The sequence below is a fragment of the Schistocerca nitens genome, chromosome 4, assembly GCF_023898315.1.
Source record: "Schistocerca nitens isolate TAMUIC-IGC-003100 chromosome 4, iqSchNite1.1, whole genome shotgun sequence".
Classification (NCBI taxonomy): domain Eukaryota; kingdom Metazoa; phylum Arthropoda; class Insecta; order Orthoptera; family Acrididae; genus Schistocerca; species Schistocerca nitens.
The window spans coordinates 903503756-903519085 of record NC_064617.1 but is presented as its reverse complement, the minus strand read 5'-3'; the positions used below and the strand labels follow the sequence as shown (position 1 = coordinate 903519085).

General features: G+C 38.1%; 1 protein-coding gene across 1 annotated transcript in view; it reads right to left on the bottom strand.

The window, feature by feature from the left end:
* Positions 1-15330, bottom strand: part of LOC126253461 (protein ELYS) — a 346049-nt gene that overhangs the window by 91393 nt on the left and 239326 nt on the right. The window contains exons 23-24 of the mRNA XM_049954815.1: positions 7476-7548; positions 1426-4595 (exon numbers count right to left, since the gene is read on the bottom strand). Of these exons, the coding sequence (XP_049810772.1) occupies positions 1426-4595; positions 7476-7548 (3243 nt within the window). The remainder of the gene's footprint in view (positions 1-1425; positions 4596-7475; positions 7549-15330) is intronic.

Here is a 15330-nt window from a genome sequence, read left to right as displayed (position 1 = left end):
CAAAGGGCAACAAAATGGAACACAGAATACTGTTGACATACCGCTCTGCTGTAAGGATGCCACCAACAACAACCAAAGGGCTCCTGGGAGTAAATGAAATTGTGCCGCAGACCATCAGTCCTGGCTATCATGCCATATGGGGGACGGCAGACAGGCTGGTATCCAACCACTTTCTGGTGGTTGTAGAGCCTCAATTCAAAGCAGGACACATCACTGAAAACAATTTTACTGCACTCAATGAGATTCTAGGCCCCAATGACAGAATGTGGCACAATTTCCCACAGGAGGCAATCCAATAACTCTATCAATCAATCGCAAGCTAAAAAACTGCTTGTGTAAGGACCAGAGTGGATCAGCACATTATTAACTTGCTCAATTTGTGAAACTCTTCTCTTTAATAAACCGTCCAATTTTTCTGAAACAGTAATCAGTCTGAGCATGTTACATCAAATTAACCCATTTCTGTTTTGTTTTGCTTCTTCTTCTTCTTCAACAAAGAAGAATTTATCTTGAAGAGAGGCTGTAAGATGAATATCAACAAAATAAAACAAGGGTAATAGAATATAGTCTAATTAAATCAGGTGACACTGGGGTAATTAAAACAGGAAATGCAACACAAAGTAGTCGAGTCTTGTCATTTGGGCAGTAAAATAAATAATGTTGGCCAAAGCAGCAAGAAAAGCATACCTGAAGAAAAAGAATTTGTTAACAAAAAATATTGATGTTAGGTAGCCTTTCCTGAAGGTATTACTTAGAAATTTGGCACTATAGACGTTTGCTGAAGATTACATGGGTAAGTCAAATAATTCGAATCTACCAACTCGAATTGAAGAAAAAAGAAATTTATGGCACAACTTGACTGAAGGAAGGGATTGGTTGATAGACACATCTTGAAGCATCAAGGAATCATCAGTTTGATAATGGTGCGAAGTGTGTGCCTGATAGAAATTGTAGAGGGAGACCAAGGCTCAAATACAGTAACCAGGTGCAAATGGATTCCCTTAGCAAAACCATACAATTTAGTGTCACAGGCACTTGGATATCAGTATGACTGTATAGAACACCCAGTATATTTCATACACTGGTAGCAGGATGACATGAGGTATGTCAGCATACAGATGAAGTACATCACTTATCTGCTATTAAAATTATCAGTTTCGTTTATAAGGTGGCACGTGTTACAACATAATGTTGACTGTCAGCATACCCAATACGCTAGATGTTATGTATGATTGTGTTTCTAGCAAGTACCTATGACGTCAATGATTTCAGTATCTGTCTACTAGTGGCTGCAATGAAGGAGTTCAGCATGCGCCGTGCTCCACACACACACACACACACACACACGCACACACACACACGCACACACACACACACACACACACACACACACACACACACACACACACACACACACTTACTTACTTTTGTCAGCAGACTTTCCACTTCCCTGCGGTTCACTGTCAAGCCGATTTTCCAACACATCTTTCTCAACAGGGCTGTTGTAACTCGTGTCATCAGGAAGATATCTAGAAGCATTTTTGCTGTCTGTCAACAAAGTAGGGTTTTCTTCCATTTCTAAGCTGTCTTCTATGGTCACAGTAGCATTTTGACTATTTTCTTGTTCACGGAGTGGCGAGATTATTTCGCTGGCCGATAGCTTGCCATCAAATGAATGACTTGGGCTATTCCAAGTAGTGGTATCCGGCAGGAAGCTCGGCACAGGATTACTGCAAATCCCCTGGGGCATGGAACTAACATTGCCTCCTGTCTTGACACCTACTAAGGACGTAGATTTGTCAGTTTCCAATGTTTCTTCCAAAGTCACCAAAACACTTCTTTCACTCATTTTGGTATTATCTACTGAGCCTGGTTCATTTTCACAATGTCTGGTGCATGCTGAATTTGTGGGGGTGTTCCAAATGGTGTTATCTGGTAGGAATCTGGTAGTATCTGGTAACAAGCTAGAAATAGTTTCCTTAGGTGTGGAACTGACATTACCTCCTGTCTCAGCTCTGATTTTTGTCAGTGGAGTCGATGATTTGTCACTAGCATTGCCTCCCACTGCAAAGGTATCTAGCAATGAAGGAGATGATTTGTCAGTTTCCAATGTCTCTTCCATAGTCACAACACTCCTTTCACTCTCTTTGGTGTTATTTAGGTCCTCTGGTTCATTATCAGAAAGTTTGGTGCTTGATGTGTTACTGGGCATATTCCATACAGTGTTATCTGGTAAATATCTGGTGGTATCTGGCAGAAATGTAGAAACAGAAGTGCTCAATGTTTTCTTGGGTGTAGAACTAATAGCACCACATGTCTCAGCTCTGATTCTTGTCGGTGAAGCTGACCATTGTTTACTGATGTTGCCTCCCATCTCAGCACTGGTACCTATCAATGCAGTAGATGAATTGTCAGTTTCCAATGTACCTTCCATAGTCATATTAACACTCTTTTTGGTATTATCTACAGACTCTGATCCATTATCAGAGTGTCTGGTGCATGAAGAATTACTGGGGGTATTCCAAATACTGTTGTCTGGCAGAAATCTGGTAGTATCTGACAGAAAGTTAGATACAGGTGTGTTGCATGTTTTCTTAGGTGTGAAGCTAACATTACCTTCTGCCTCAACTACAATATCTATCACTGAAGCTGATGATTTGTCAGTCTTCAGTGTGTCTTCTGGAGTCAATGCAACATTATTTTCATATGTGCTGCTATCATTTACAGATTTCTGTAAGTCTTCTGACTGCCTGCTGCATGGTGTGCTAACAGGACTATCATAAACTGTGCTGTGAGGAAGAAATGATAGAACAGAACCAGTGCTATCCCTATCAGGTGTTGGTCTGGTAAAGCATTCTGGACCAGTTTCGCTTGCGGACAATGCCTTAGATAATTGTTTAACCTCTGGTGTGTCTTCTCCACTCTTTTGAATTTCTTCTGCACTGCCTGTGACCCTTACTTCAACAGCTGATTGTTCACTGAAGGACAAGACACCGGGCCTGTCATAATTGCTGCTGTGTGGGAGAAATGATGAGCTCAGCCTATTACTACATTCCTTCTGGGCAGAATTCTCATCATCTACAGCCCCAGATTCAATGCCGGCCAACGTCTCCGATGATCTGCCCAACTTCGGACTACCTCTGGCGTTGAAAGAAACACATTTCTGATTTTCTTTTGCCATGCCTGCAGAGCTTACATCTCCGCCCAACTGCTCACTGTCAACTATTTTACCATGTCTGCTTTGAATGGTTGCATCAGGAAGAATAAATCTGGATGAGCTGTATTGGCTTCTCTCAGATGTTAAACTGGTACTATCTTCTGTCTTTGTCCCGATTCCCATCAAAGATGTTTTCTCAGATGCTAATACATCTTCAATGGGTGTCAAAACAGTTCTTTCAGTCTGTTTTGAATCACTCAGAGATTCTCTCCTTTCATCAGTCTGCCTAGTGGAAGTATTCCCAGGAACAATGCGCACAGTGTTGTCAGGTAGGAATGATGCAGAAGACTTACTGCCATCTTTGTCTGTTTTGTTACTGGTGTTAACTACTCCCTTAACTGTATTATGTGACAACAAAGAATATGATTCCAAATGAGAGGTGGCTCCTTGAGTAATGCGACCATCATCCTCACATTTCTGTCCAGCAGCAGACAGTGCTTCATCTGATCTTCTACTGAGAACTGAAGTATAAGAGACATTATGAGTTATACTACTACGAGAAAATGACAGGATACTCTTTCCGTTTGTTGTAGTGGTACTGGTTGGAGATTCTGTCTCAATACTGACACATGCAAATGAAGTAGATGATTTTTCAGTATTTGGTATGCCATCTGCTGTCTGAAGAGAACAGCTATTAACAGCCCGCCTAGAATCATCAAACTTCACTGAATGCTTTGAGGGACTGTTCAGCAGTTTACTACCTCCAATGCCATGCATTGTATGATCAGTCAGGAAAGAAACATTACTCTTCCTATAAGATTCCCTCTTTGTAATTCTGGGCGAAATGATCGTCACACGAGGAGGGTCATCTGTCTTGACACACTTTTCTCTGAGATTACGATCATCCACTGACTGCACACTGTCCTCAAGTTTGAGGTACTCCACTATATTCGTTGATGATGAAATATTTTGCTTCAAATCTTTTGAGACAGATTCAGCTAACACAGATGAAAGAATTGCATCTCCAGAAGCGTCTTCAGTATTTGAATCTATATCACTGGTAGCAGACACAAAACTGTCTTCTTGGTTTTCTTCAGAATCATCATCTACTTTAGATTTAGGTGGGAAAAAATATTTCCCTTTAATAGAAGCTACTCTGCTAGCTACTCTTTCTTCACTGTTAACACTGTCTCGCTTCCGAGGAGAAGGAGAAAATGATAAACTGCGTTCAGCTTTCTTCGCTGTACAAACTGTTTTAGATACTGAAGCTTCTGTGTCCCGAGTGCCACTTGAAGGCTTAGGGAAAAAGCATAAGGGACGTGCCATGTCTCCTGGCCTCCTTCCTCCCACCTGGGTATCTCTTGTGTGCGCAACATTTCCTTCATACAGAGCCTTCCTAGGGCTGGCACCCATGACACTTTTCTTTCTGTCTAGGTTGCTGGAAGAAAAGAAAAAAAAGTTGAGGTGACACAAAATTAAACACTTCTTGAATATTTACTAAAATAAGTAAATAAAAAATTAAACTTACATAAAGAGAGTATATGCCAGCAAAAATGTTGCAAACAGTGTGTTCTACAAGATAACAAGTCATTAAAGCTATACACTTCTTCAACAAGAAAGAGGAATTGAGGGGAAAAGGGGAAGAAAATTTTATTGCTGACTACCAATATTAAAATTTTTTGATGTAAAAGATGTAATTATTATCAATAAAATTTTGTTTCTGTTATTGTGGGAGATGTTGCACAACACCATAAACCACGAGTCTACTTGATCTATGGTATAGCTTTGTTAAACAGCTTTTCAAAGAATTGATGTTCTGTACATTTTGATTGACTGGGTAATTTGAAATATGGTGACATTGCAAAAATACACCCCCCCCCCCCCCCCCCACACACACACACACACAAGAAATTCGTCATTTGTTTTCAACAGCCAAGAAATGAGTAACTGATTTCAAATCGGGCTTTATTTCTCTCATTCCACTTGAATACATTTATAAGTGTCGATGATACTGGAAGAGAGGCTAGCTGATACCACGGGAAGTTTAAATGTAATAAGAAAGAAGGGGAAATTGAACCACAAGTGAAAATTTAAACATCAGCAAGAAGCACACAAACAATATGGAGTCTACCATATGCCCACACTACAAAAAATATTATGAGTGTGTCTCCTAAGAAATATAAGCAACTTGATCTGATGTTTTTGACACTATTTTCAGTTTTGTTCTTGACATGTCTACAAGACATTCGCTGTTCATGAGGCATTTCTGCATTATCCTGTGTCAATGAATCTCACTTTTTCTTACTAATGAAAACCAATGTTGTCACTGAATATCACAATAGCCTCTTTCCAAATGTGTTTGGTGTAGATGACGTACACAAACGAAGAATTGTAACATTATTTTTAAAAAATACAATGTAGTCCAAAGTGAATAATTACAGCAAAAATTAAAATATTTAGAACATTACACACATCAAATTCATAGGAGAATACTCTAAGCCATTCCCCATAAAAGCAGGTTTAAAATAAGAGAATGTTTGTCACTATTTCTCTTCAACTGTATGTCGTAATATAATGACAGTGGTGCAAGGTTAACCCAAAGAACATCAAACTTTGAAAACCCATGCACAACAAAAAATTTATGTGCCTGTGATACAGTGATGACCAGGTTATCTGATCCACAACTCATAAACAAACCCATGATAGAAGAACAGGAAATCAAAATCTTACGTATTTTGGAGAAATAACATTTAACCAGAACAAAAACCTATGCTGCACAATAGAAGCAGCACTGTATACAACAAAGTGAAATTATTTTCCATAGTTTGACAGTATATACCAAGAATGCTAACATCAAAAAAGGCTTCTCAACAACCATAAAACCAAAAACCTTACAAATTGCAACTGAAACCATTTTCGAAACAATTAATACTGTAGAAATAGAATACGAATAACAGAAGAATAATCAGAACATGCATGACCAAAAATATGAACAAAGCAGACACTAGAGATCAGCTTCTAATGAAACAGTCTACAAGGAAATGAAATCAGTAATTAACATTCCTATACAGAAATCCATTTTGTTCTTCAGATAACTAAGCAGGACACCAGGCAATAGAATCAGGAGATCAACAGAGAGAGCATGACACAGTAAGAACAACATTAGATGGATTATGGAAATGAAGGAAGATATGAGGGAACTATAAATTACACTAACAGATTTACAAACAAAACAGAAATGAACTAGAAACCATGATCAACAAACACTGGGTAAGGTAACTTTAGATGAAGAAAGAAAGCTGAGCTCTGAGAGACTGAAGAAGTACTGGGCCAATAGGAAACTGAAAAATCTTTTTTATATAAGGGTTAGCCAGATGAAAAGGAGGCATGTGGAAAAAAGTAAGTGAACTCTTTACGACTTCAAAAGTAATAACTATAACTGTAACTACATTTAGCCCACTGTAAGACAAAATGGTCAGTGCCTTCATGGAAGAATGTTTGTGGTTGCTTATGGAACTATGATCGTACTAAGTGTATACCTCTTCATCCAAAGCAAATCAACAGCCACAAATGTCTCTTCAGGGCTCCAAAAATGTGTAAATTGCACGAGGAGAGACTGGGACTGTATAGAGGATATTTAAGTGCTTTCCAGCAAAACTTCAGCAGAATACATCCACCCATATGTTGTCAAGGTTGTTTCTACTATACTGCAGAAGTTTCGCTGGGTAGCTCTTACAAATTCTCCAAATAGTCCCCATCTATCCCTAGTGATTTCCACATTGTTGGAGACCTGAAGAAAGAAATTCATGGGTGTTAATTCACTCTGGATGAAAAGATGCACACCCTCGTACAATATGGTTCCACAGGCAATCACAAACATTTTTCTCTGAAGTTACTGACCATCTTGTTTCACAGTGGTATGAAGTATTGACAGTTATGGCATTTACTTTTCATGTAATGAACACATTACTCACCTGTCTTCCATCTGCCTCATTTTCATTTGACTGCCCCTTACAAAATTGATTTAAGTGGTCCAATATGAACAAAATAATAACATTATTATTATTATTGTGGTAAGCAGTTTTGATATTGGGGTCAGCAAAGCTGTTCCAATCATCATCATCATCATCTTAATAATAATAATCATCATCATCATCATCTTAATAATAATAATCATCATCATCATCATCATCATCATCATCATCATCATCATCCAGATGGTGTTTTATGTGAAGATGGCCTACTACTAGAGGTCGAAACCAGTCGTATTTTTAATAAAGAACTATACCATTTTTTACTAATTTTAATAAACACATACCTCTCTTTTGGTAATGCAAAACGGATCTGTCGGCTTGCTGACAGCACTCCTGTTTCGGATTCCTTTTTCTCCTCTAAAAAGAAAACAATATTTGTCAACAACAGTGTAATTATATTAGATACAAACAAATATGAAATTGGAAACTAATAAATGAAAGAATGAAACTTTACTAATTATAAAAGAAGGGTGTTACACGACCACTTAAGGAAAATACGATGAACACAATGAAGAGGAAGTTTCAAGCTCCAGTTTCAAAGTAGGTTTGTGAGAAATATGCGAAATTACTGTTAGTCTCACTTTTCACACCAAATGATAAACTTGATTCTAAAAAAAAAAAAAAACACTTGGTCACACTTAGTATTTAATTGACAGAAAAGTAATGAATACAACAAAGTTACAACTATGTAAGTTGAGTACTGCTAATAATTATGTCAGTTTCAAGAACCAAAACTTCCTTTTCCAGTGGCAGATAGTTTTCAAGTTGGCTTGGCCATTATCATTCGCAAGTTCAAATTTTAGCTTCCCTTCTGATACAATTTCTATTCACTTTATTATTTATCAGTAGGCAGAAGTCTAATATGTCATCACTAGATAAAGACCGTATTGCAGAGGTAACTAAATGAATTCTCCATATCCTAAATCTCACCACCAATTTCTTCCCTTGTTTTTAGACCATAGGGTGAAACTGATGGCAAGAAGAAAGGAAATTTCATTGTGTGGTTGGACAGAAACACTAGAAAATATTGCGCTTGGTACCACTGTTGCTACAGAGAAGACACTGTGATGTCTGCACACAAGCATTGCCATGGTACTCCACTGCTCAAGGTGCTGACTTTTTACTAACCTTACTGGGGGCACAAACAGTGAGGTAACTCATTTCTCCGAAAGATACAATGAAATCTGCAATAAATACCACCCAGTTCTTTTCAGTGCAAATTATTAAAGTTGGCAAATTTGGTAGCCAGCTTCCCAAAAAGTATTCCATTTAATGCCCAATACCAACCAAGAAGTGGAATAAAATTGGATCAGAGCTTGGGAAGAACCCCAGTTTATATGCTAGTATTATAATCATTTAACATATTTCAAAGAGTTAGCAAATGAAGATAGTAGCATTCAGTCTTGCAAACAGCGATTACAAAAAACACACACACAAAATTACTTAACTGTGAAGAGATGGCTGATATTTGAGCTCAGTTTTAATTAAGTGTGTTTAGAAAATAGGGAGAGAATGACAGGTTTGTAGAAGAAAAATTAAGTTACCACAAAGCAAATTATCATGGAGATAACAATCAAACTTACTAAAGCAACCTACTGCAAGTATCTTGATGGACTGATAGGTCTGGTAAAAATCACAATACCTACCTCTAAAAGTAAAAATTTATTTCTCAATACAAAACTGAGCTCATTATATCTAGTTAACTGAATTTCCCGGAACAAACTTTTAGCTGACTCTGCACAATGAATTTATACAGCATAGATAACCTCTATATTCAAAATAATGGTATGGAGTAGTTCAGTGTATCTTGAAGTTAGGAAATTTATAATAATTTTGCCATCATAATGGCCATTATTTGAGCACATGTCTTGTCCCAATGCAAGAGGCCTTTTCTGTGTGCTAACCTTAGTCACTTTTGGGTTGATGCACTTGCACACAAATTAAATAATGTTGACTAATGACAGCTAACACAATATTTCATCCTTTATTCAAATAAACAATCATGATGATACCCTATGAACCCAAGAACACAGTTGACACCACTTTTGCCACTTTACTTCAGGGTATTAACGACTAGACAATCCTTAGTTTTGACAACAGATTTTTATTTGAGAATGGTAGAACTATGTCTCATCAGTACCCACAGCAATACCAGAAGTACTTCAAATTATTCTTCTACTTATCCAAATATTTTGAAATGTCCAACAAATTTGGTATCCTCTGTGCATCCATCTTCTTCATACACAGAACTTCCTTCAGGAAACTACATACTTGCTCAAAGCTGGTGCCTACCATCTCAACCATTCACAACTCTTAACTTGATGGTCTTCTAACACTATACAAAGAACTTTATTGACCAGTCTTTCAGGAGAATTCTCAATCAAGTGTCCAGAAAGTGGCAAATCTGCAGCATTCATATGACCACTTCCAATACATTTAAACCTATGGTTCAGCGGCAGAGTTTTGGATTTAAATACAGTGGCATGGTGCTCATGTACCACTTCTTACTCCTTTGGGAAGTACTCGCTAATGTGAAAAATGTCAGGTTGCACCATGGTTTACCATCCATGACGAATGGTAGGTACCCACTCAAAGGTCAGAGGACCATACCTAAGCACCATGATGCTAAAAACTTCCATTTTGTACCTGGATCTGGACCAAATACAGAGAAATGTTTAATCACTGCACAACAATCGCCTCTAGTGCTTTCTGCAAAACTGTGTGACACTTCAGCTGCCAACAATTGTGTTTTGCATTCATTCCAAAACATGGGTAAAAAAATTATGATTATCATGCTTACAATTGTCATGAGGCTTAACAATATTTCCAGGTATTTTAGTAAAATTTACCAGATTTTTCAATACACCTTTTGTGCTTTTCACACAAGACTTTGCTTCTTCCAGCAGAATCTAGTAAATACACTTACAAAATGTAAAACTATTTTCCTCCAAGGCTGCATTAATGTTAGTTAAATTGATTGTTAAATGGCCAGCATTCAGATTAACTAAATTAATAGTTTAGACACTACTGTTTACAGTTTCATAGTCACAGCTGTTTAAATTTGGTGTCTTTACAGCTACAACAATATTAGCATATCTGTATCTAGGAAATAATGTGCGAGACAGTAATAAAATAAGTCACGACAATGTTTTACAACAATGCTAAGTTTTAGTGTGAATGTGGTAAGACAAATTCTGACAGAATGTAAATGATTTAATAGTAAAGGAGATGACACACCAAATAACAGAAGTGTCACATCATTAACAGACACACAATAAAGGAACGATTGTGAATGCCTATATATGTGCTCTATCGTAAAGGATATGTCCAAAAGTTGTCTGCCTGCTTAGCTGAGTGGTAACGTGCTTGCCTCCCATGCAGCAGGCCGGGGTTCAATACCCAGCCAGGTTGGAGATTTTCTCCACTCGTGGACTGGAGTTGTGTTGTCCTCATCATCATTTCATCATCATCATCACCGGCACGCGAGTCACCCAATGTGTTGTCGACTGAAATAAGACTCACACTCGGCGGCCGAACTTCCCCAGATTGGGCCTCCCGGCCAGCAGTGCCATACTATCATTTCATATTTCTTTTCGTCCAAAAGTTAGAAAGTTTTATTTCCATTTTGTGCCTTTCAAATGATGGAAACTCCAGGTAGGAATACCAACAATGTATGGAAAGATAGACTGCTATCTACCATTAAAAGAAAAAAGAAGAAAAACAAAATAGTTGCAGTCAGGATTTCCACTTCCTCTGTTCTATTATCTCCCTGTTCTCATCTCCCATGCTCTTTGTTTGCCACCCTCTGCCAATGTAACTGCCCATCTTTCCCCACTCCTCTCGTTCTCCGTTCCTTTTTTCCCCACCTCCCTGCCCCACAACCTCCTGATGCTGCGCTTGTTGTCATTGTAGCCCTGCACACTCCACCAGACAGCATTTGTCTCTCTTCCCCAACCTGTACATTACTATCCTTTCTCCTTTCCTGCGCCCCTCCAGATTGCTGCTTGCACCCCTTGCAATAGTTGCATTTTGGCCCAAGATGCTGGAGCTGGCAGTTACGTGTGAATGAGGTGTGCTGTCTTGTGTGTATGAATGGTTTGTTTTTCTCTTTTGCTGATGAAGGCTGCAACCAAAAGCTTTATGTAAGTGTCTTTTAATTGTGCCTGTCTGCAACTTAACGTTTCTTCTTTAACATTGTAAGTAGCAATCTGTCTGTTCCTACATGGTTGATATATCGTGCATTTGATGACTCAGTGCTTCCACTATATGGTGAATTGTTTTCTTTACCCCTAAAGTATTAAATAAGTTTAGTTTTTAATTTTACAAAAATATCAGTAAATTTGTACAGTTACTAAGTCTTGTACAGCTCCAGGTCTTAAAAAAACTATTACCTGAAAGTAATCTCTCAAATTACTATTCTTTTCTCAATTTACTGTCACCAAGACCGATGTAATGTCCATTTCAGTCGCAGTAAACGTTTGTCTCCATCGCAAAATCTTCAGTAATCAAAACTTAAAAGAAATTGCTCTTGGAAACTGCATGAAAGTGGTGTGCGTACTGTAAGACCTTCGGTACACACACCATCAGATTATTTGACTTGTCGCTCTAACGATGTAGGCGAGTGTCAGCAATATGTCTCGTGGTCTTATTGTGGTGTGTTTATCTTCTGCCGTTAGGTCAGACAATAGACATGCCACTTGCACGCTTAGAGTAGCAGATTGACGGTGACCAACTTTAAACAGAACTTGATTAATTTTCACACACATTTGTTGTTGTTGTTGTTGTTGTTGTGGTCTTCAGTCCTGAGACTGGTTTGATGCAGCTCTCCATGCTACTCTATCCTGTGCAAGCTTCTTCATCTCCCAGTACCTACCGCAACCTACATCCTTCTGAATCTGCTTAGTGTATTCATCTCTTGGTCTCCCTCTACAATTTTTACCCTCCACACTGCCCTCCAATACTAAATTGGTGATCCCTTGATGCCTCAGAACATGTCCTACCAACCGATCCCTTCTTCTAGTCAAGTTATGCCACAAACTTCTCTTCTCCCCAATCCTATTCAGTACTTCCTCATTAGTTATGTGATCTACCCATCTAATCTTCAGCATTCTTCTGTAGCGCCACATTTCAAAAGCTTATATTCTCTTCTTGGCTAAACTATTTATCGTCCATGTTTCACTTCCATACAGCAAAGGACTTGGAAGAGCAGTTGAACAGAATGGATAGTGTCTTGAAAGGAGGATATAAGATGAACATCAACAAAAGCAAAACGAGGATAATGGAATGTAGTCGAATTAAGTTGGGTGATGCTGAGGGAATCAGATTAGGAAATGAGACACTTAAAGTAGTAAAGGAGTTTTGCTATTTGGGGAGCAAAATAACTGATGATGGTCGAAGTAGAGAGGATATAAAATGTATACTGGCAATAGCAAGGAAAGCGTTTCTGAAGAAAAGAAATTTGTTAACATCGAGTATAGATTTAAGTGTCAGGAAGTCATTTCTGAAAGTATTTGTATGGAGTGTAGCCATGTATGGAAAATAATAAAAAGCGTAGACATTACGTAACTTGATTCTGGACGCTGTTTACAATTGACAATCTGAAGTTCCTTCGGTATTGGTACGTTAATCTTATTCTCACATATCTCTGATACTTGACAAAGTGTCTATACATTTATCTTCATGGCTATGTGCAGGAATATGGTAATCTTATTAGGTGCAGATTGAAACTTGACTGTAGACTGGTACAGACTAATGCAGACTGGTACAGACTGGTGCAGACAAGTGCAGACTGACTAGTCGGAGGTCTGTACACTCGTTATAATACCTCACGCGTTCAGGTATCACTGCACGAGTGTGAACCACGAGGAGAAAAGGTTCTACGTTAGCAGCAATCTCATTGGCTGCGTTACATATTAATACGCAGATCGGTGGAAGCAGAATTTGGTCCATCTCTAAGGCAGCACCATCTTGTAGCGCGGAGACGGATGAGTGCTGTGCTTAGCGGGGCGCGCTCTAGTGGGAATGTTCTGTATGCACTGACTCCGCGGAACTATGTACACAACAGTGAACATAATCTTTCGTAAATAATTTTGATTCTCTTTCATAAACAAAGGTATCTTTCACGAATAAGTTTAGTTAGTTGGTTGTTAGGTAGGGTTTAGGTGACTAAACAGCAAAGTCACAGTCTCTTGATTCAAGGGTAGTTCATCCATAATTAGCAATGTCGGCCAAAAACATATTCAGATGATGGAAGTATGTAAAAGGTAGAACCCAAGTTTTGAAGGCAATATTGATGCCAGAGCTGAGAGAAACTAGAGAGAAGTATATGGACTGAGAAAGTACACAAGTCAGAGCAGAGGATGAGTCACCCAGGTGGTGATGTGGGACAGGCAAATGCCCAGTGGACAGAACATTTATAAATGAGCATTTTCTCAGGAATTTGCCCAAAGCAGTTTTAAATGCTCAAAATCTGGGCATTTATAAAAAAAAGTACTTTTTAAAGTTTTTTCTGTTAGAATGTATAATTTACCAATCAAAATAAGGGATGGGACGATACTCTCAATGTTAGAAGCTAGTAAATGTTTATATGTAAACATACGTATGCCATTCATTGCCCTTTTTTACTAAGCACGAAAAGAAAGAAAAGAGAGACAAGCCCTCTGTTTTTTACTAGCATTCCAAGGAATGGCACATGTTAGTGACAGCTGATTGTCAGTTGCAATGTCCTTTTTTTACTTTTACAATTTTTGCTCTTTTGTCTCTCTATCTAACAATAACACATACCATGTTGAAAAGCTGTGTAGTGACAACCCAGTTTTTTTTTTATATAAAAAAAAAACATTGTTCTTTGATGATCGCTTTGTACTCTAACCCACCTTATAAACCATGTCAAATCTCTGAATATTGCTGAAGAATGATTATTGATGGAAAAATTATTACTGATCATATTAAACAGCTGGCATGTGTTTCTTGACAATAACTGTATTCTTAAATGATAAACTGTTTTCAGTGGGGGGAATTGGTTTATTGACGGATGTAGTGACATTTGAGAGACACTGTAGTTCTTTATTCTCCTCCTTTCTACTTTCATATGACTGCACTGTTATGAAGATAAAATGAGATCACTAACATCAAAAAGATTTAATAACAAAGAATCGATGCCAAAGATGTTGGAATTGATTGATTCCGATACTAGTCAATTGCTAGAGAATCTGCAATTCTTGGACTTGAGGAATCTAAATTGGCACACGACTCATCCCTAATTAAAATCATTATGGATAAACTTTTTTACTCAAACATTTTTGGAGTAGAATAGTAAAAGTACAACACTACTTACTTAACATAAACTAGACTTTATTTCAAGAATTACTTTTCAACTTGAGTTTCATTTTCTTTTTTAATTATGCACTACCCAAAGAATTAACCTCATTAAAATGTATAATTATGGTTACAGTCCAGTTTACTTCCCTTAATAACTCTTCCCCAGCTCTAAAGCAGCTTTTTAAACTTGGTTACCCAACCAAGTGTTGCAAAACATCTTTTCCAATACAAAGTATCAGTTTGGAATTTTCTCATAACTACTGCTTATAAATTAATCTTTAAAATGCATGGGCATTTATGAATTGTTGACATTTATCCTGGGCATTAGCCCTAACATATAAATAACCAGGTATCTTACATCACTAACTACAGGTCTCATCCATGGTGAGAGAAACCCACCCAGCACCCGACTGCCATAAAACTGATGAACGGTGAAGACAGTAAAGAGCAAAGAATGACTTCGAGTTGGCACATTCAAAAGATTAAAGTTGAGAAGACTAAATATGTAATGGAAATCAGCTTGATCGTTAACAACAAAAACAAGAGATACATAGGTAAAACAGCATGTGGCTGTCCCCAGGGCTCTGCATGCGACGGTTGTCATCTCACCCACATCTGCCGCACTGCTACTCTGGTATACTGTACCCCTGCTGTGGTAAAGTCAAGGTATTAAAGAGCCCTAACTATTCAACAGAGTGCCACCCCTAAAACAGAAAATCGGATTTTGCAGAAAAGGACACAAACCGCATCTACAGAAATTAAAACAGTAAAAGGGGGATGAAAGAGTGAGTAAGTCAAGGATGTAGAGTTGCGTTTCTC